This window comes from Microtus oregoni, unplaced genomic scaffold, assembly GCF_018167655.1.
Source record: "Microtus oregoni isolate MIOR12 unplaced genomic scaffold, Mior012 000002F_ref0000024, whole genome shotgun sequence".
In the NCBI taxonomy this organism is placed as follows: Eukaryota; Metazoa; Chordata; class Mammalia; order Rodentia; family Cricetidae; genus Microtus; species Microtus oregoni.
The window spans coordinates 48,847,928-48,870,985 of record NW_024543061.1 but is presented as its reverse complement, the minus strand read 5'-3'; the positions used below and the strand labels follow the sequence as shown (position 1 = coordinate 48,870,985).

Below are 23,058 nucleotides of genomic sequence, written 5' to 3'. Positions count from 1 at the left end.
GGCCTGCTTTTTGTCCCCCCTGGCTTCCACATGATTAGCTTTACACCCGAAATAACAACACACAAAATGTATTCATTTAAACACTGCCTGGCTCATTAGCTTCTGCCTCTTACTGGCTAATTCTCACATCTTGCTTTAAGCCATATTTAGTAATCTGTGTAGCACCACGATGTGGTGGCTTACCGGAAAAGATTCAGCATGTCTGACTGAGGTGGCTGGCTCCATCGCGTCTGCCCTCACTTCCCTTCTTCCCAGTATTCTGTTCTGTCTACTCCACGCACCTATGTTCTGATCTATCAGGCCAAGCAGTTTCTGTATTAATTAGCCAATGAAAGCAACAGATAGATAGAAGACCCACCTACATCAAACAAGTAGTCTCCCCACAATAAATTGGCACCAACGTGGGTGACTACATTCATAAAACCTGAGAATACATTTTTTTTTCTCAGATGGGCTCTGTTTGCTGACAGAGAATAGGAGTGCCTTGGTTCTTTTAAGGGAGGTCTTTCTGATTCAGCAATAGCAAAACAAAAACAAAAGTGAAAACAAAACAAAAAACCAAAAAAAAAAAAAACCAAACAAAAAACCTACAGTTTTGAAATGGTGACTTCCTGGGCCATGCTGCCAGCATGAACTCTGCCTTTTCAGGAGGCCGAGCACTTGAATGGGATTTGTGGGCAGCATGTTTCAACTACTTGGTAACAGTATGGACCCACTGGTTACCAGAGTTGAGGTGGTGAGTGTGTCTTCCACCCCCCAGTCTCAGAGGCAATGAATGGACCTCTACCATGTTGAACTGGGTGGAGTCAAAAGGCCACACCACTTAGCATTTTAAGAAATTGCCCTGGTCAGAAAAGGATTACAGATACACAATAAAGACAAATTCAGATGGAAAAAAAGATCCCTAAATGGGTCACAGTGTATTTAGAAAATGTTCATAAGCTTAGGAAAGAGAAGAAAAATAGTATAGATTTAAAAATAGAAGTAAATGGTTTTTTAAAAAATAAAACAAAGTCTCTGAAGAGACAGTGTAAACTTGTAGAAATAGTAATAGAGTAAGAAAACGAAGTCACATAAAGATGGAATATACATAGATTATGTATAATATTATGTTTTAAAAAAAATTTTTGACTATGAATGAGTTAACTACAGAAAGATATTTCATTCTACAGAATGCTAAGCTAAACCAACATATATGTTTTAAAGGTAGCTTCACTTTAAAATTTGAGTCTAAGAATTTGTTCCTTTGGAAAATAGGTTCTTTTTTTTTCTCACAGAGGATGAGAACCTGTGGATTCCTTCCAGGCTAATATGGTTTGATGGACCAAGACCACCTGAAAGTCTCTGTAAGTCCCACAAATACTTTGCCCAACAAAAAGCAGAAAGCAATTTGGAGAGAACTACACCCAAATTTCTAAATATTGTTTATAGATACTTGTTTACATTTAAAGGGAGCTATGCTATAGCGATGAATACTTTCCATTGGTATGGCTCTTGGTTTATTGATGCAAATTTAAGGTCAATTTTAAATGTATATTTTTGCTCTTGGTTAAGATATTGTGTTTGTGAAGATCATTTAAAAATATAAAATATAATTAGGGAATACAGGTTAATAGATAGTCATCTATAATCGTCAAGCTTGTAGTCATGTTAGGTTGTCTAGATGTACAGAGATATATTTCAGATAGATAGATATTCTTCAGCTCTTTCAAAGACTAAAATAATATGGTATTTAAAATGTTTTAAGAACTTAGAACTTTTTCATGACAATGAGACACATCTGTTCCTGGCAGCACCAATTACTTCAAGAGAAAGATGGGCATAAAGGAGCTCCTTATGGAGTTTGCTAGCCATTTGTATAAGAAACTGCTCTTGCCTGGACTGCTTGATGTTATACTGTATAAACTGGACATGCAGGTCCCATAGGAAAATGACTGCTAAAGTTGGCTAAAGAAGGTGAGACAGTCCTTCAGGGTTTCTGCTTCATAAAGGAGTCTGAAAGATATTCTTCAGGACACAGAAGAAAATTAATAACAAGCTGCCAATATAGGTGGAACTGTCTTTGAAATTTCCTGCTTCATGGAAAAGTCTGACAGATACTATGGGCCTGTAGGCTGAAGATTGGATGTCCCAGTGTTACAAAGGAACTTTGGGTGACTGTCCAGGCAGTGAAGTGTCTCTGTTAATTTTAGAGTTTTGGAAGTTGCTTACAATGCACTTCCTGTTTACTTAGGCAATATTATATTCTTCTGGAGTCTTTGATGTAGTTGAAGAATAGATAGTTATAATTATAGTTTTCCTTAGTTATGATAAAAGATAAAGTAGATATAAATATTATAACTGTAATTCTTCCTTGAAAACTGTTTTACATATGTAATTTTGCTATGTTATATTTAAATAGAAAAGGGGAAATGGTGTCAGAAGTTCTGTATATGTGTTGCTTTTATTGGTTAATGAATAAAGAAGCTGCTTTGGCCTGTGATAGGGCAGACTATAGCTAGGCAGGAAAACTAAACTAAATCCTAGGAGAAAGTAGGTGGAGTCAATGAGAGCCATGTAGCTGCCAGAGGAGACAGATGCCCTGGAACTTTATCCTGTTAGCCAATACCATGTGTTGATTCACAGATTAATAGAAATGGGTTAGTTCAGGATGTAAGAGCTAGCTGGAAATACACTTAGGCTATTGGCCAAACATTATTGCAAATAATATAGTTTCCGTGTGATTATTTCAGTCTGAGTGGCAGGGAACAAATGAACAGCCTCCCCCTAAAACATAAGATAATATTGTTTACTTTACTTAGCTAAACCCTGCCTGCCACAGTGGACTGATACCTCTGAATTATAAATTAGGATATTCCTTTACCTGTTTAGGTTGTTTGTGGAAAATACTCGCTCACAGTCATACAATATACCAAATACAGAAAACTGACTCCAGACAAGTAGGGTTCATGTTCTGTCTATTTGATGACATGGTTCACAAATATTTTAAACTTTTCTTTTTCTTTAGAAGGAATTTGGAAAGGTTTGGAGAAGCCAGATAAGAAACACATGGAATGCTATAACCAGACTTTAGTGGGGATTCTCTAAGAAGATCAGAATACCCATGAAAATAATACAGTACAACATGTGGTCCTGAGAATTGAAGTGGGGGTGAGGAATCTACTAGGCACCGAATGAGAGATCTTTTAGCAAAGAACTTATCTACTTTTTGTTCACATTCCAATATTTTTTTTTTGAGTGAAAGCTCATGATTTTATTGTCTTCATAACAAGGTCAGCTTAGAACTGGATCACTTGGCCCTTTCTCTTCTTATCACCACCCAGTTCAAAATGCTTGCATCTCTTAATAGCCAGCATCCTCTTAGATCTGCAGTTGGGCTCCACACATTCCAGTCTCAGCACAATCTTCTTTGTAGTTTTTGCCTTTTTGTGGAAAATAGGCTCAGTCTGCCCACCACAGCCACTCTGTTTCCTGTCGTAACACCGCTTTCCCTGGGCATACACAGAATCTTTGCCCTTCTTGTACTGGGTCACTTTGTGGGGTTGGTGTTTGCCACATTTCTTGCAGAATGTACGGCGGGTCATAGGAACGTTCACCATGTTGGCGGGTGCAATATCGGCACAGAAAAAGCCACATTCCAATATTTTATAGGAAGCTAAAATAGGTAGACTATAAATATAATGGAATATATCTCAAAGCAACTCAGGTTAGTAGGTTGCATGGTCATTGCTTACTGCTTTCAACCAGATTTACAGTGAGAATTGAAAGTAAAAAAAAGAGCAGGAAAAAACCTTAAAACTCAAAATTTAAAAAACTTGTATTTAGTAAGAAAGAAAAGATAGTATAAAGTTAGGACCAAGGGATATATGGTGTCTATAAAGACTGGTGCCATTTAAATAAAGCTAAATCCAGGCACAGTGACACACACCTGCATTCAAGCAACTGGGAGGCTGGAGAGTAGTAAGTTACAGGTCAGCCTGGACTACAAAGTCAGACTCTGTGCCAACTTATCCACGCCCCCAAAGAAGAAGACATTATGACAAGAAAGTTATGATGACAGGAAAGTTCTTTGAGGATATCACAACCTCAAATATATAAATGAGTAAACATATTTAAAAGTTTTTCTCTTGAGAAGAGAGGGCCAGTGCACCTTGTTGGCATTGCATTGGGTAGACAGGATTAACTTTATTTTTATTAGCCACACAGTTGCTCAGAGGAAATTGAAATAATGGAAAAAGAGGGCCTGGCTATTACTTGGATTGATGGCAAACCTTGGTATTCTGTACATGATGCTAGTTGTATGCATGCAGAATGTAACCATCCTGGGTTGATGGAGGAAGGTCATTGGCTAATAAAGAAACTGCCTCGGCCCATTTGATAGGCCAGCCTTTAGGTGGGTGGAGAAAACAGAACAGAATGCTGGGAGGAAGAGGAAGTGAGCTCAGACTCGATAGCTCTCCTCTCTGGGGCAGATGCGATGAATCTCTGACCCAGGATGGAAGTAGGCTAGAATCTTCCCGGTAAGTGCACCTCGGTGCTACACACATTAATAGAAATGGGCCAGGCAGTGTTTAAATGAATACAATTTGTGTGTTGTTATTTCGGGTAATGCTAGCCGGTGGCTAGGAGCTGGGCGGTAGGAATGCAGCCCCCACAGCTCCCCTCAACAGAATGGTGCCCAGACGTGGGCAACTGCATCCACATAAAGCCTGAGAAAGCTTGGGAAAGAATGGAGTAAAGCATGTTTTCTTGGTAGCAGCAATTTCTCGGGTCTGCTCTGCTTGATAGAGGCAAGCAAGTGCTGAGGCTTCCTGACTCAGCTTTAGCTGCAAAACCTTGCAGCTCTTTTAAGACGTCCTGCCACGAAACACTTAAATGGTGTTGATGAAAAGCTGAACACATGCTTTTTGGTTTTCAGCTGTAGCAGGAAAAAAGCTGCGCCATTAAAAAATGCTGGCTTTCTGGGCCTTCCTGCCAGGGCAAATGTAGTAATAAGGGCGGCGGGGCTGCGTTCCCAGCACCCCGGCCGCCTGCTCGGCTAGGTTATGCCCGAAATAACAACACACAAACTGTATTCATTTAAACACTGCTTGGCCCATTCTCTTCTAGGCTAATTCTCACATATTAATTTAGCCCATTTCTAATCATCTGTGTATGGCACCCCAAGGTACGCTTACCGGGAAGATTCTAGCCTATGTCCATCCTGGGTCGGAGCTTCATAGCGTGCATCTGCCCAGGAGCTAGGAGCATGGCGTCTCTCTCAGGCGTCTGCTCCCGAGAGGAAAGCGGTCGAGTCTCTGAGCTCACTTCCTCTTCCTCCCAGCATTTTGTTCTGTTTACTCCTCCCACCTATCCTCTAACCAATAAAATGGGCCAGGGCAGTGCCTTTATTAGCCAATGACCTTCCTCCATCAGGCAAACTCTGACTGTTTGAGGCAGGAGGGCCGGCTACAGAGAGAGGACTTGCCTGTTGTCTGTGGACATACTGTTGCAGCTTGCTTGCTGACAGGGACCTTGACACACCATAGAGTTGTGGCTACAGTTGGAACCTCAGCTACGAGGCTGAAAAGCTAAGGAATGGGCTGGATCTAGCTGTCAAAGCCTTTAACCCTCTCCTTAAAGATTCACGTAGTCAGAAAAAGAGAGATGTACAGTAAAGAAAGATTCAAAGAAAAAAAACTTTAAATGATTAACAGTGTGTTAAAAAGACATGCAGGCTAAAAGTTAAAGTTCTTAAAGTAACAAACAAAAAAAGGAAGAAAGAGAGTAGTTGGGTGTGGTAGTACACACCTTTAATCCCAACACTTGGGAGGCAGAGGTAGATTGACCTCTGTGACTTCAAGGTGTGGTAGCACATACCTTTAATCCCAATGCCTGGGAGGCAGAGACAGAAGGATCTCTGAGAGTTCAAGGACAGCCTGGTTGCCAGAGTTTTTCCAGGTCAAAGATATACAGAGAACCTGTCCCAAAAAGCAAAAAATAAAAGTAAAAATAAACAAAATAGAGGTTAAAACAAAGCTGCACAAAGATGGAAAATACACAGAGAATCTTGATACTGTATGATATTATGCTCTCTTGGAATTGTTTGAACGCTGAGGAAAGAGAAACAGCTGCTAAAAGATATTTGTTTATTAATGCTGCTGAACTAATTCAACACAGATATTTTGAAAATACCTTGATTTAAAATTTGGATCTAAGGACATGATGCTTTGGAAAGGAGTTTCTTCTTTTGTTTTCACAGAGGATGAGACTCTGTGGAGTGCTTCTATCACAATATGGTATGACGGACCACGTCCTTCTGAAAGGTTGCTGTGAACACCCTCAAAAAATTACTTTGCTCAACTGCCGATTGATATGAATCTAGCACACAGGTTATACCATGAATAATTTGCATTTGTATAGATTTTGCCTAATTGATAGAAATTTTAGGTCAATTTTTTTATATGTATATGTATTTTTGATCTTATTTAAAGTATTGTGATTGTGTAGTTCACTTAAAAATGTAATGTATATAGGTTGTTAATAGATAATCATAATAGTCAAGTTTGTAGCCATGTTAGTTAACATTTTCTAGATGTACATAGATATATTTTAGATAGACATTCTTCATATCTTTCAACGACTATAGAATATGACATTTAATGTTTTAATAACTTAGGGTTTTTCATAACAATGAGACACGTCTGCTCCTGGCAACACCAATCTACTTCATGAAGAAGATGGGCATTGAAGAAGCACCTTATGGAGTTTGATAGCCATTTGGGCAAGAAACTGCTCTTGCCTGGACTATTGCATAAGCTGGACACAGAGAACCTGCAGAGAGAGGACTACTGAACTTGCCTAAAGGTGAGATGATCTTTCAGGGTTCCTGATTCATAAAAGAGTCTGTGAGACATTCTGCAGGACACAGCAGATACTGACTGAACTGCCTTTGAAATTTCCTGCTTCATGGAAATGTATGCTGGAAACTATGGGCCTATAGGCCAAAGACGGATGCCCAACAGTACAGAGGAACTTTGGGTGACTGTCCAGGCAGCGAGATGTCTTTGTGATTTCTAGAATTTTGTAAGTTGCTTACTTCTCATTTAATATTTAATATTATATTTATATTTATATTACATTTATATTTAATATTATATCCTTCTGGAGTCTTTGATGGAGTTGAAGAATAGATAGTTATAGTTTTCTATTGTTATGATAAAAGATAAAATAGATATAAATATTGTATCTGTAATTCTTACTTGATAACTGCTTTGCTATATGTAATTTTGCTATGTTAAAGTGAAAGCCCTTCCTTTTTGTTTAAACAGAAAAAGGGGAAATGATGGAGGAAGGCCATTGTCTAATAAAGAAACTGCCTTGGTCCATTTGATAGCCCAGCCTTTAGGTTTGTGGAGAAAACAGAACAGAATGCTGGGAGGAAGTGCTGCCTCTCTGGGGCAGACGCGATGAAACTCCGACCCAGGATGGATGTAGGCTAGAATCTTCCCGGTAAGGGCACCTCCGTGCTACACACATTAATGGAAATGGGCGAGGCATTGTTTAAATGAATACAATTTGTGTGTTGTTATTTCAGATAAAGCTAGCCAGTGGCTGGGAGCTGGGCGGCAGAAACGCAGCCCGCAGCTCCCACTACACTGGGTGATATTGATTTAAACTTAAGTCCAAGCATCTATAAATGATCAGGAATAATGGAAAAAAATTTTTGCTAGACATAAGTAGGATTCATCCTTTAATTCTGATCCATTTTTGAAGGGATCACAAGAGATGAAAAGTAAACCAATAATTATTTACTCCTTTCTTAAAACATTTTTCTTTAAACTATTTTTTATTAATTCTTTGAGAATTTCATGCAGTGTGTTTTGATCATATTTGCCTCTCACTTACAACTCCCATTTTTTACCTACACAATTTGTGTTCTCTTAAAAAAGTGAAACCAAGTTGTACTTCCCATTGCTTGGGGGGACATCTCTTGGAATATGGCTGACCTACCAGAGCATCTTGCTCAGCTGTAGATCTCTGTGTTAATTATCACCTGATGCCAAGAGGAATTTCTCTGATGAGGACCAAGAGATGCACTAATCTTATAACAATAAGTCATTGGGAGTCAGGTTAATACTATATTCATTGAGTAGAATAAGAGTAGTAAGTCTACCCTTAGGGCATAGGAACTACCTAGTTACAGGTTCTTAACCCTAATAATGGTTTGGGTTCTATCTTGTGGAGTGGGTCTCAAATCAAGTCTGAAAGTGGTTGATTACTCCCATAATATTTGTGCCATTATTACACTAGTGAGTATATCTTGCCATGTTAATTATTGTAGCTTGCAGTGTTCACAACTAGGTAAGATGCATGGCTACTTTTCTTCTCTGTGTAGCATGCATAGCCTCTTTCAGCATGATGAGTGCTAGTCAGTAGGGCTGAAGATTCCAGGTGAGTACCAGATTTATTTTTCCATATTGTATGAATCAAGTATGTGGTATCATCAGCAGTAGGGTTTTACTTTCACTTTTTTGAGGGTAACCAATAGTATTGGCAATATCCTGTTATGTATGGGGTCAATGGAACCCCACTGACCAACAAATTCAGAAAAGATAACATATTTCTGGTCTTGAAATTTTCATTTGTTACCCTATGATATCTATTAAGAGCACTGTTTCCCCATTATAAGTTAATTCGATTAAACTCATGTGTATGTATATGTATATATTTTAGGATGTTTCTGCAGTTGTATGGTTCCATACGACTTATCTGTCCTCCTATCTTGTTCTCCCACCCCTACCCTATTCAATCTTCCTTTTCCATTAATTCAATTTCCCCTTTATACCACTGCTTTCTATTCCCTGTCCTTTGAAATCCCACCTCCATGACCCCTAGTAGCTTCTTGATCTTAATGAGTATTCCAAAATAAAACATACCCATAGCTTAAGATTCAAAGTTAGCATCCACAAATGAGAGAAACTGTGATATTTGTCTTTCTGGGTCTGGGTTACCTCACTCAGAATAATTTTTCCTAGCTCTCTTTACCTGAAAATTTAATTTTTGTTAACTGCTGAATAATATTGCATTGTGCAAATGTATCACATTTTCACTTTCCATTTATTAATTTCTGAACAGATAGACTGTCTCTATTTCCCAGATATTGTAAATAGAGCAGACATGAACAACGCCAAGCAAAGTATTTCTGGTAGAATATACAGTCATTTGGGTCTATGTCAAAGATTGATATAGGTGGATCGTGTGGTAATGCTATCTCTTTTTTGGGGGGGATCCTCCCCACTGATTTTCACAGTGATTTTCAGCAATGAATAAATGTTCTCCTTTCCTCACATCCAAGACAACATTTATCATCATTTTGATGTGTGCATCTCTCTCTCTCTCTCTCTCTCTCTCTCTCTCTCTCTCTCTCTCTCTCTCTCTCTCTGTCTCTCTAAGATAGGGATAAGAGCTCAAAGTAACAGTTTTAATTTGCATTTCACTAATGGCTAAGGATGATGACCACTTTTTAAAATATTCACCAGTCATTTCTATTTATTTTTTGAGAGCTTTCTTTCTTAACCAAAAGAAAGTTTCACAGTTTTTTCTCTATCACATTCCAACTCGTTGGACATAGAAAATTTAGCTCAATTTAAAAAGAAAACTAAAAAACCTTGTGAAATGCACACAGTATGATCTAATTGGTGATAAATTGCTGTCAAAGTTAAATAATCAAAGTCAAATATTCCCCAGTGCTCTATTCAGAAGAGCAGCACATTACTGGTGCTTTAGATAAGGAGGCTTTAGGGGCAAAGCTGATTTAGAGTTCATTTTTTTTTTTTGTGCTCACACATTGAGAAGAAGTGCAGGTTCAGATTATGGGACTGCATGCTTCCTAAGCATGGCTGCTTGCAGTTTTTTCCACAGAGGTAGAAGTGTTTGTTGTCACTATTTCCCTATATGTGGTGAAAGAATAGATATTTCCCTTTCTTGAAAGCATTGCAAGGTACACATAGCAAACTGGGCAGCAAGTGGTTTGGTGGAAACTGCATGAGGTTGTGGCTTTCAATTTTCCTAGTTTTCGTTGTATTCCTGAGACCTTTAAATTTTATTATATCTATGAAAAAGGCAGGACAGAAGGTTGGTAATGCACTTGGCTGCCTCCAAGTTCTCACTCTTGTTATTTTCCAGTGTTTGAAAGTTCAAAAGTCTCAAAAGGTCAGTCGATTTAGGAATTATTAGATTTTTGTATTTTGCAATAATAACAATATGGTTAGGTTGTGCGAGTGTTTGAGAAGCTGGAGTTTGTGTATGTGTGTGTCTGTCTATTATTCTGTCTCTATGTGTATGATTGTTTGTTGCAAGGAGAGAGGCTGTTTGGTTGTTCCCGGCTGCTCAGCCCCAAAATAATCACACAGAAACTGTATTAGCTAAATCACTGCTTGGCCCATTAGCTCTAGCTTCTTATTGGTTAGCTCTTAGATATTAATTTAACCAATTTCTATTAATCTGTGTATCACCATGTGGCTGTGGGTTACCTGGTAAAATTCCCAGCATTTGTGTCCAGCATCTCCATGGCTTCTCTCTAACTCTGCCTCCTTTCTCCCAGCATTCTGTTTAGTTTTCCTCACCTAGCTCTGTTCCCCTATAGCTCTGCTATAGACCCAAAGCAGTTTCTTTATTTATTAATGGTAATCAAAGCATACAGAGGAAAATCCCACATCAACTGTTTGAAGAGGAACCCACACCTTTCTGTAGAACTATTACTTGTGACTTTCTTAATGACTTTTCAGGGTTTTTGTCTCTTCTAGAAATAATTCCATACCAAGTTGACACAGTTAAAACATTTAATTTTCTCTCTATTTTGTAGATTCCAGACACTTTGTAGGGGATTAAGATTATTCTCAGAGACTATTAAGATATTTTCACCTTTATGTGTTTTTAAAATTAGGTTGATAATGTTGACAGAGAGGACACTGGAATGGAGACTGCACTATGTATTGTAGAACATTATTTTAAGATGTCTTACATTTGTTTATGCTGTGGAACACTTCTTTTAATAATGCAAAGATGTATTGCATTCTTTTATGTTGCAGTTGTCTAACTCTGTGAAGCTGTCAAACTTTGCCTGTCTAATAACAGCTGATTAGTCTAATAAAGAGATGAATGGCCAATAGCTGGCCAGAGAAAGGATAGGTGGGGCTGGCAGGCAGAGAGAATAAATAGGAGGACAAATCTGGGGTGGAGAAGATCAAGGAGGAGCCAAAGAGGAGGGGGATGTCAGGGGCCAGCTACCCAGGTACACAGCAAGCCATGGAGAAAGCTGTAAAGAAAGGTATTCAGAAATAGAGATAGATAAAAGTCCAGAGGCAAAAGATAGATGGGATAATTTAAGTTAAGAAAATCTGTTTAGAAACAGGTCAAGCTAAAGCCAATCACTCATAACTAAGAATAATTCTTCATGTGTGATTTATTTGGAAACTGGGTGGTAGACCCCCAAAATGCCAAAGAGTAAAAAACAAACAACAAAATTGTGTAGACCATAACTTCTTTTGAGAGCTCAATAGAATGCACACTTTACAACAGACTAACATTCTTTTCATATTGGATTTGTTAAGTGTCAAAGAAAAAAAAAGTAGCCACTCTGTTAGAGGGAACACCTTATTTCATGCTGATTTTGCATAGAAATTGAAAAACAAAATATTTCCCAAATTATAGGAAGGAACAGTCCTCTGCCACATGGGCTAAGTTCCTTCTGTTAAATTAGCAGGTTCTACTCAGCAGGGAGGAGAAAGTGGATGAAAACGCATGCCCATGATCTGCCATGGGTGTTGATTGTCGCTGAGTCCCCTTGGTCCTATGTCTGGCTTCTTGTTAGCCATGGATTCTTTCATCCATTCTGCAAGCTCCTGTGTGCCAGTTGAGAAGGAGCTGCTTTCCTTTGCCCCATCTATGGTCTCTGGGACCCTTCCTCTGCACACACCTTCTTCCCAGCTGTTTACAGCTGTTGTCATTTTATAAATCTCCTCAGCTTGGTTTTATTCTGAAGACTCCATCTTCCTGGAGTTCTGAAGGGAGAAGGAAGTGTGTCTCTCTTCCTCTTGGATCCTCAAAGCAGAGTAGGGAGGAAGTGTATTTCTGGTACCCATTCTCCTACTCCAGACTATATAAGGATATGTGGGGGAATATGGCAGGAATCCCCACATCTGACAACTTTTTTCTTTTATAGCTTCAGTCTAGGAAAAATTTTGAAGGCCTTTTGTTTCCATTGAAAATTGCTTTTGATTTTTTTTTTCCCGTATCTCATCTTTTTTTTGCAGCTTACAGTGGAAGAAAAAGCTCAATGATTTGAACTAGTGTTTGGTTTATACCCACAACAAGATAGCTTCAGAAATTCTGGAAACCCATCACCCCCTAAACTTTATGACTCTAATAGTTTAAGCCCATTATCTTCATTAATGCTGGGCCTTTTATGGCTTAATGTACTTTATTCTGAATGTCAGGCTGAACCATTGCTTCCTCATTTATGAGTTGGTTCTTCCATCCCTCAGTTGCTTTACTCCTAATAACCGAAGATTATGGGACAATGAGATTGACCTAGGTTGGAAATGTCAACCAGTGTTTAAAATGTTATTTCACTCTATTAATAACGCCTGTCAAAACCCATTATAAAGACACTGTTGCAAGTTAACATTTGTGTGCCAATTTGTAATTCATTATCTGGAGAAATAATTTCAAAACCTTTTTAGAGTAGTTTCTAAAACTTTTATTTGTATGAGAAGAGTCTGACGCAGAAGCCAGGAGAGCCATCTGAGGGCATGTATGTTGTGAGGTCGTGAGCTTTTGATACTAACCTGGGACTGAGTGCCTCAAGTTCTCCTCACACTTCACGAGATGTCTTCAGTTCGTTTGATTTTTCTTCTTGACATTCATCTGTGGCTAATGGACCCCTGATTGCCTTACAGGTGTCCCATCATCCTTTCAATGCTGAAACAGGCCCCTCTAATTTTGTCTGATGTCAGCTGCTTGCTCTAACTCATGGCTTTTTCAGTCTTCAGTAAACCGAAGACTGTTCCCAGCCCCCACTTACTCCACATCCCCAGCTGGGCTCCTCGTCCCCCTGCTCTGTCTTAGTAACGCTTATCTACTCTAGTAGATTATAATCAAAGTTCTCGAGTGCTTCACTTAATGAATAGCGACCATTACCACTCCACAAAATCCTGAATTCTAATTTCAGAATATTGAATTTAATAGCTTTACATAGAAATCTTTATTGGTATTTTGGGGCCAGTTGATTTCAGTTTAGCACGGAGTCGAATATTGGAATAAATGGATTTTGCTGCTCTTGGAAACATCAAGGACATATTAACTCCAAGTAGATGAGAACAAATGTGAAAATTACAGAACATGTAGTTGCACTGTGAGTTGATTCCTTGGCTTTGGCTGCCCATTCTGCTGCCGCTGCCTCCCTGACTCACCATCTGGTCGATGGGGCAGTGTCAGTCGAAGCCAGCTTTGTCTCATTGTGCCATATTGTTTTGTGGTTTGCATAGCATTCATTTAAGTAGCGAGGTAGAAATTAACGGCTGGAGCATGAAGGCAGGAGATAAATATGCTTTGAAACTGTGGTACATGAGACATGCTTTACGTGATTCAGAGCTGTTCAGGGGCTTGTGGCCCTGAAAAGGACAGCTGGTTGAACTTGGTTCAAACTAAACTTTTTGTTAAGGGAAGATGTCCTTATCCCTTAAACAGGTGTGTGACCTATGGAATTAGTGCCTTACTTCTCCACGCTACTGTTCCACACGCACAGTTGTACGTTCACTGGGAACACAGAAGTGTCATGAGTTGGATATACTGTTTAAAAGCTGGTGACCATCATGCTTTGTGGTTTGTGTAGTGTCTTCAGCTAAAAGATATCAAAAACAGGGAGAAAAGCAAAGTGCTTATGAGGTGAAGGCATTTAAAAACGAACATTTAACTACTCTCGGGGTTTCTAATGAGACCCTGTACCACAAGGCCATACACTAAGGCCAGCCCTACAGTGGTCACTGAAGATATCAGGGCATAATTAGTTCAGTTGAGAAAGATAACAAAAAAGGGTGTGGGTGTGAGGAAGTATTCTAACATTATATTAATTCTGTATAACATTGCCTTAAGTATTCTGTCTCTTTATTCTGACTGTAATAGAAGCAAAAACCTTTAGGAGAAATAAAACAGATCAAGGACAACTTCCATTGTGTGCCAGACTTGGGCCTGATAATCACCCTAAGGTGAGTTTTATCAGAAAGATAAGACTTCTGTAAGAAAAGAGACTCAAGATTCCAGCAACTTAGTTAACAGAGTTATTTAAGTTTTATAGGATGAGGGATTTAAAATAAACATGTATGGGAGAAGTACACTGCCATTTAAGGCAGTAGAAGTAACTTAAACTATGTTGATTCTTTAGGATGCTGTTTTTTTTTTTTCATTTCCCTCAGACTATCAGCATGTCTCTCATGCTTCATCTTTTAATTTGAGGAACAAAATTACTGTTTGTGACAGACTGTAATCCTGTATCTGTGGCAGACACTCAATAGCGATTTGCTAAGTTGAGAGACTGCCTGCCTGCATGGATAATTACAATGAAAATACAGGGGTCATGTTGATGCAATGCTTCGTGGCTTTATATTGGCTTTGATTGCTTGTTGACTGGCTATGTTCTGGACAAAACCTGATTGAGCTGCTAGAACTCTGAGAATTGATTTTAAGATCTGGTGTTTCAAATTTGTAGTAATGGAAAGGATGTGTTTGCTAGTAAAAAAAAAACGCAGGCTGTAGTCACTTAAACAATTTCCACAATTAACCTTTTAGCTTTCTTTTAATCTCCTGTTTTCCAAATGTTTTGTTTTTCAAAGCTTTCTGTTTCGAATTGGTCCTGTTTAGACAACACCATCATACACTAGACACTGTCAGGGGGTTGCAATAACCTGCATTTAAAGCTGTTTTTATAGAAATTAGAAGAGCTTGAACACATTTTTTTAAGAAGTAGAAGAAATTGAATTTTGGTGTGTTCTAAATGCTTATTTTATTTTATTTTTTATTTTTTGCTTGTCACTTGGTTGAAGGTGTGATTTGAGTAGGCACGGCTCTTGGCACCAGTTACCTGTTTTAGCACTGAAGGTACTGAGGAGTTGTAGATCCATGAATATCAGCTGCTTTGCAGATAGACATCCTATTGTGGCAGTAAACGGATTATTTCAAGCCAAGGCGGTACTGCATTAGGCAGGCTTTCTGAGCAGAGCAGAGTTGATAGAATGAGTGCATATATTACTAAAGGGGACTTACTAGATTGGCTTTGATGGCAGGGGTTGAGTAGCCCAGCAGTAGCTGTCTACATGCTGTAGAGGCATAAAACCCAGTAGCTGCTCTATACACGAAGTTGGATTCTTCTGCAGTCCCAATTTGGCAAGGAAATCTTGAAGATCACTGGAGAATAAATGGTACTGAGTCAACGAGTCTGGTGCTTTATGTCCATGGAAGGTTGCTGCTATAGCAGGAGATAACTATCTCTTTGGCTCAGAAAGATTGGAAGGCAAGTCACGTGATGGTTACTCTTCCTGCCCCCTCACCCCCAGCTGCCAGGGCTTCCCATTGGAAGGAAGGTGATGTCTCATATGGAGAGTGGATCTTTCCTCTGGAGTCATTGTCTCACTATGCCATTGTTCTCTAGAAATACCCCAACAGGCACAGATACATTTCACTTGTTCTGGTCAGTTCTTACTTCAGTCATGGGGATAACCAAAGCCCACCATCACAGACACTGATTTCTAAGACTAGAAAGTATTCAGTGCTGACTGCATGTGTAGAAAGGAAGGAAATAGTGAGCAAAAGCAAGGGATGAGAACAGGTATGTGTGGCGAGGGCCACTGTGACTTAAATTGGAATTTTATTAATATTTATTGTTAATATAAATTTATGATTTGTGTTCCATGACTTATTTAACTCATACTAATATTTAATAGCACTTGAACTAATTCTTTTTAAAATTTGTTTACAATAATAATTTTATCTTTTGAACTTATAATGTAGTTACATTAATTACTTCTTCCTTTCCTCCCTCCAAAACCTCCCATACATTGCCCCTTCCTCTCTTTGAAATTCATTGCTTCCTTTTATTTTAATTGTTTTACTCTTCATTTTTGAGATTATAATATAATTACATAATTTCTCCCTTCTCTTTCTGATGTGGGATTCCTCTCTGTATGCTATGAATATGTTTTATTACCATTGGTTAATAAAGAAGCTAATTTGGTCTATGACAGGGCAGAAATTAGCTAGATTGGAAAACTAAGCTGAATGCAGAAAGAAAGAAGGCAGAGTCAGGCAGATACCGTGTAGCTGCTAAAGGAGAAAGAAGGATGCCAGAACCGTACCAGTAAGCCACAGCCTCGTGGCAATACACAGATTAATAGAAATAGGTTTATTTCTATTAACGTAAGAGATAAATAAAAATATGCCTGAGCTATTGGCAAAACAGTGTTGTAATTAATATAGTTTTGTGTGATGATTTGAGTCTGGGTGATCAGGAAGCAGAAGTGCAGTCTCCATTACATCTTTCCTCTCTCTAAATGCTCCCATGTTCCCTTCCTTGCTCTCTTTTAAATTCATGCCCCCCCAGCAGTTGTTGTTACTTGAATATATGTATATACATAAATATTCCTAAATATAAGTTGCTCAATCTGTATGATGATACCTTTTCAGGGGTGGCCATTTGGTATTGGATAACCAATTGGTTGTGCTCTTCCCTGGGGAAGACTATTTCTCCCACTCAGCATACCTTTGTTGACTGTAGTTCTTTGTGTAGAGGCCTCATGTTTCCCCCTGCCCACTTTAGCATGTCGTCATTGTCCTTGTTCAGCTCGTGTTAGGGACTTGTGCTGGTTATCGTTTATAGGCATAGCTTCTGACATTTTTTGTAGACTACATTTCTTTTAGCAAATTTTGTAATCCTCTGACCCTTAGAGTCTTTCTACCCCATTTTATACAATGATCTCTGAGCCTTAGGTGTGGGAGTTGTGTTGTAGATACAACCACCGGTTTGGGTTCCACAATTCTTCATTTTGATTGGTTGTGGTGTTTTGTAATTGTCTCCTTCTGTTTCAGAGAGAAGTTTTCTTTTTTTAAAAAATGATTTGTTCATCTTTATTTTACGTATGTTGATGCTTTTCCTGCACGTTTGTCTGTGTTAGGGTGTTGGATCCAGTGGAACTGGAGTTATAGACAGTTATGAACTGGCATGTGGGTGCTGGGAATTGAACCCAGGTCCTCTGGAAGAGCAGCCAGTGGATTTTTAAAAAATTTATTTATTTATTTATTAAAAATTTCTACCTCCTCCTCTCCTCCCATTTCCCTCCCACTCCCCCCACTCCCTCCCCCCTTCTTTCTCCAGTTCTAAGAGCAGTCAGGGTTTCCTGCCCTGTGGGAACTCCAAGGTCCTCCCCCCTCCATCCAGGTCTAGGAAGGTGAGCATCCAAACAGTCTAGGCTCCCACAAGGCCAGTCCATGCAGTAGAATCAAAACTCAGTGCCATTGTCCTTGCAGCCAGTGGATTTAACCACTGACCTATCTTTCCAGACCCTGAGAAGTTTTCTTAGTGAGGACTGGGGACTATACTTATCTGTGGGTATAAGGATAAATACTTAAAATGTGTTAAGAGATTATTCTGGGTTAATAAAGTGGTGGTTATAGGTTCTCCTCCAAGAGCTATGACTTTACTGGGAAGTTGGCTAGGTTTCCAGTGCCAGGTATAATTTCTCTCTTTTTGAGCAGATCTTAAGTCCAAGTAGAGAGCTGTTGGTTACCATCAAGTCACATAAGCCACTACTGCACCATTGGGGTTATTGTGTCATGCTCGTTGTTGTGGTTCATGGATGTTGTAGTTGGGTAGGACTGTTAGTTGCTTCCCTCTGTTGGAAGCTTGAATGGAGCTTTCATGTACCATGTAAGCTAGCCCTCAGGGAGGAGTCTTTCAGATTAGATTCCAGATGGACTACTGACAGCAGCTTTGTGAAGTATAGGGGGAGTAGAAATCAGCAGTTCTACATTCTTGCAAGTGAAGTGATGTGCTCAAAGATGAGGTAACTATCAAAACTTCCATCCCCTGGTAATGGAGCCAGAAATGAACCCAGGTAGGGGTTTCCATTCTTTCTTCAGAAGCAGTTCAGTAAAGGGATCCAGTTCAGTTCATGGAAGCTCTTTGGACATGAGTTAGATTGGCAGGAGGTTAAACTCCCTGGATATTAAAAGTGTGTGACTCCCAGAGGTTGCCAGGATACATCTTTGTTGTCTAGGAGCCTACAACATGGCAAATAAAGTCAACTTCATCACCATCCTGTCTCTCAACTCTATACTCATAAGATTTGGTCCTGGTTTCAATTTGTACTTCTCTGAGACTGGATTCTCATTTTGCCGCTCTTATCTGGGTCATCACTTCTCTCTTCCTTTGCTTTAACTGAAATTCTTGCTTCTGCTCCCTTCCCATCACTGTGTGTTTATTCTACCCATAGAGTCTTCAAACCCCAAACTGCGTTACTCTCTGATCCCTACTTATTGCCTGTGCTCGTCTGCATTTCTAATCCAGGCTCTCTTCTTCACTTTCCTTTCAAGATCTCTACATATTAGACTGCTTTTCCTTGACAGGATGTGTAAGACACGTTAATTCCATGTGATGGAGGAAGGTCATTGGCTAATAAAGGCACTGCCCTGGCCCATTTTATTGGTTAGAGGATAGGTGGGAGGAGTAAACAGAACAAAATGCTGGGAGGAAGAGGAAGTGAGGTCAGAGACTTCACAGCTCTCCTCTTGGGAGCAGACGCCTCAGAGAGACGCCATGCCCTGCTCCCAGGCAGACACACACGATGAAGCTCCGACCCAGGATGGACATAGGCTAGAATCTTCCCGGTAAGCGCACCTACGGGCACAACACAGATGATTAGAAATGGGCTAAATTAATATGTGAGAATTAGCCTAGAAGAGGCTAGATAGAAATGGGCCAAGCAGTGATTAAATGAATACAGTTTGTGTGTTATTTCAGGCATAAGCTAGCCAGGCAGCCGGGGTGTTGGGGATGCAGCCCCGCCGCTCCTATTTCAACATCCATGCTTGCTGCTCATATAAAAGAACAATTAGACATTATCTGTATTATTTTAAATCCAGCATATACACTATTAAGTTTCATTGTGCACTTTTTCCAAATAAGCTTTGGTTTTTGTGATTCTTCTGCTCTTCTCCCTCATTCCGCCTACCCTGCCTTGTATTCTTTAACTTTCGTCTTGTGTTATATTCGTTCCCATGACCTCTGCTCCAACATGCCTTCATTCCATTTCTTGAATGTCAGTGTTTTGGGTCATAGGACCACCAATCAATCATACAGACCCTTACTTGATCTGTTTGCTCTTTTTCCATATGTGTGATTAAAAGTTCATAATTTTTATTGTCTTTGTAACAAAATTCAGTTAGAACTGGATCACTTGACTCTTTCTCTTCTTATTGCCTACCAGTTAAAACTGCTCACATCTCTTCCTAGCCAGCAGTCTCTTAGATCTGCATTAGGCTAGCACACCCCAGTCTCAGCAACTCCAGTCTTAGTACTCCCCAGTCTCAGCACTCCCCAGTCTCAGCACTCTCCAGTCTTAGCACTCTCCAGTCTTAGCATAGCCCAGTCTCAGCACTCCCCAGTCTCAGCACTCTCCAGTCTTAGCACTCCCCAGTCTTAGCATAGCCCAGTCTCAGCACTCTCCAGTCTTAGCACTCCCTAGTCTCAGCATAGCTGAGTCTCAGAACTCCCCAGTCTCAGCATTCCCCAGTCTCAGCACTCCTCAATCTAAGCACTCCCCAGTCTTAGCACTCCCCAGTCTCAGCATAGCCCAGTCTCAGCACTCCCCAGTCTCACAGAAAGGTTAAAACTACAAAGAAGGCTCAGTCTGCTCATCATAGTCACTCTGTTTCTGGTCTCAACACCACTCTTTCTGGGCATACAAAGAATCCTTGCTTTTCTTGTACTGTGGCACTTTGTGGGGTTGGTGCTTGTCACATTTCTTTCAGAATGCCCAGCAGGACTTAGGAATGTTGACTGCATTGGCAGGAGCGATAACAGCGCAGAAAGTGATCTATTTACTTTTATTTTCACTTTTCTCTCTTAGATCTCAACTCAGGAGAAGTTTCTCTAAACCCCTCAGTCCATATCAGTCACTCAAATAAACTTGCTATGATAATTATAATAATAATTATAGTCTTTATTTTTATTGCTATTGCCATCTTTTTACATTCGTATGTATGATCCTATGAGTCATATAGGCTTTCCCCTATGGGTGTCGGTTCTACCCAGCTGCGCAGGGCTTCGTCCAATCCCTCTTGTTTATGGTTTGTGTTTGCAGCTTGTCACATAGTCTTTCAGTGACAAGTGAATAGACAGATGGAGAAACACAGAGTGAGAGTCAGGGCTGGGAGCACATTCGACCACTGTTTGTCAGTGCCTGCTCAGAAACACAGGTGCATATTAGCTTCAGCTAATGAATGTCCCTCACCTACCCTGGAAAGCCATCTGCTTTTGGGACCCAGATTTGGAAGCACTAAATATAGAGCAGTCAGTGAGGAAGGGGTCGCTTTACCCACAAGACTTTCATTTGTCCTGTCAACTAGGGATTCAAGTTTTAATCTTGTATTGCTATTGGAGGCCAAACAATGCATTGTTCATAGGATGAAAAATCATATTATTTCAGATACATGTGATTAGAAGTCCTGTGGTTGAGTATGTATGCCCTCATTTGTTCTTCATAATAACTCTGTGGTGGAGTCAGAGGTTATATCATAAGCAGGTGAGGTATCTGTGTCTTATTGGCTATGCTACTTATCCAAGTTATACCCTAAATAGGTAGTTGTGTGGGAATTTAATTTGAGTCTTCCAACTTTGATCCAAGATCTATAGTGCCAAAACAGAATGTATATATAATCTGGGAACAAAGGGTCCACAGTGGAGAAAAATGACAGACCCCAGTATCGACTGTATATAATAGATGACGGTAGCCATTGAGAAGGTGAGGTGTCTATTCTACACTGAGGAATTATATTACACAGTGATAAAGGAATGCCCTTTCCTAGTAACTGACTCCATTTCTTTCTCATACCCATGTTGTATAGTTCTTAACTCCCAAATCTCTCTTCCAATCATTAAATTTTCTCTCTAATAAACCACTCTCTACTAATTACTTTTCACTGATTTCAGCTGCAGAGTTTTATGTGCACTTTGGGTGCTTCAATCTACTCTGCGATAACAGTGAAAGGGCATTGCATCATTGTTTTGGTTCAGTGTCATGAAGAATGCCATCTCCTTTTGTTAAGTTTCAATTTTATTTAGTAGTTCTTTATAAAGGCTCTGTAGAAGGAGCTGTGGGCCGCTTCCCGCTGCCCAGCTCCCAGCCACTGGATAGCTTTCCCCAAAATAATTACACAGAAACTGTATTCTTTTAAACACTGCCTGGCCTGTTATCTGTAGCCTCTTATTGGCTAACTCTCACATCTTGATTAACCTATTTCTATTAATGTGTAATAGAAACGAGGTGGTGGCTTACTGGGAAAGATTCTAGCCTATGTCCATCTCGAGTTAGAGAATCATGGCGACTGCCTCATTGCCTTCTTCCCAGCATTCTGTTCTGTCTACTCCACCCACCTATGTTCTGACCTATCAGGCCAAGCAGTTTCTTTATTAATTAACCAATGAAAGCAACACATAGAAAGAAGACCCACCTACATCAAGGCTCTTCTGACACTTCCAGTCCTTGAGGAAGAATATCTTAAGTATTTTCTCGTCATGAATGAATATATTATGATAAGTACATGGAATAAAAATACAAATAGCCCATATCCTATACTCTAGTGATAATATTTAGTATAACTCCTTGCTGGAAATTTAAAAGTGCATTTAAAACCTTGATGGAGGAAGGTCATTGGTTAAGTAATAAAGAAACTTCTTGGCCTCATAGGTTAAAACATAGGTGGGAGGAGTAAACAGAACAGAATGCTGGGAGGAAGAGGAAGTGAGCTCAGAGGCCATGCTCCCCTCTCCTGGGCAGACGTGATCGATGAAGCTCCGACCCAGGATGGACATAGGCTAGAATCTTCGCAGTAAGCACACCTTGGGGTGCTACACACATTATTAGAAATGGGCTAAATTAATACGTGAGAATTAGCTGAGAAGAGGCTAGATATAATGGGCCAAGCAGTGTTTAAAAGAATATAATTTGTGGGTTGTTATTTCGGGGCATAAGCTAGCCAGGAGGCCGGGGTGCTGGGGACACAGCCCCGCCGCTCCTATTACAACAAAACCTTATCAGAGGTAGTTTTATAATATTTTATCTTTGGGTATGATATATTTAGTCAGATAATAATTTCTTGACAAACTTTCTAATATCTCATTCTAAAATGGTGTTAGATGCACATCCTTAACCAAGTCTTTAATTATTTTCTTAAAGTACTTCCAAAAAGTTCAATTACAGTTTCATAAGGATGAAATTTAAAATGACTTGCTTCAAAAAGTCAAACATAGAGTTGGAAACAAAGTAAAAATAATACTAAAGATTTTAAATTAATGTTACAAACTTATTTTACTTTTACAAAATTATCTAGAAATGTATTATAGATCTATGTATAAAATTCTAATTTATGAAACTTCTAGGGAACAACACAGGAGAAGATTTACATGGTGGGGACTTTTAACTATACCTCCAAAGACATAGTCTGTGAAAAAAATGTTATGTTGCATTATACTTTAGTTTTCAGTTCTGCCAATGACACTGCAAGAAAAGAATAAAATGTTCTGAAGATATTTGCACATGACATCTCTGATAGGGGTCTTTTATCTAAAAGGATAAAAGATTCAGGTTTTTTTTTGTTCTGTTGTTTTTGTCTCACCATGTAGCCCTGGATGGGCTGGGCTCTCTATAACACTCTATGTAGCTTAGCCTGGCATGTGCCATCATGTCCAGCTAAAACCATAAAGAATTTCAAAAGTTCAATAATAGGACAAGGAACAATGCCATTAAA

The 23,058-nt window shown here is 39.4% G+C and overlaps 1 protein-coding gene across 1 annotated transcript; it reads right to left on the bottom strand.

Annotated features, from left to right (window-relative positions):
* Positions 1–3,225: 3,225 nt before the first annotated feature.
* On the bottom strand, positions 3,226–3,599 carry LOC121465536 (60S ribosomal protein L36a-like). Its single transcript, XM_041678746.1, has one exon. The coding sequence runs from the start codon at positions 3,597–3,599 to the stop codon at positions 3,279–3,281; it is 321 nt and encodes a 106-aa protein (XP_041534680.1). The 3' UTR covers positions 3,226–3,278.
* Positions 3,600–23,058: the final 19,459 nt, after the last annotated feature.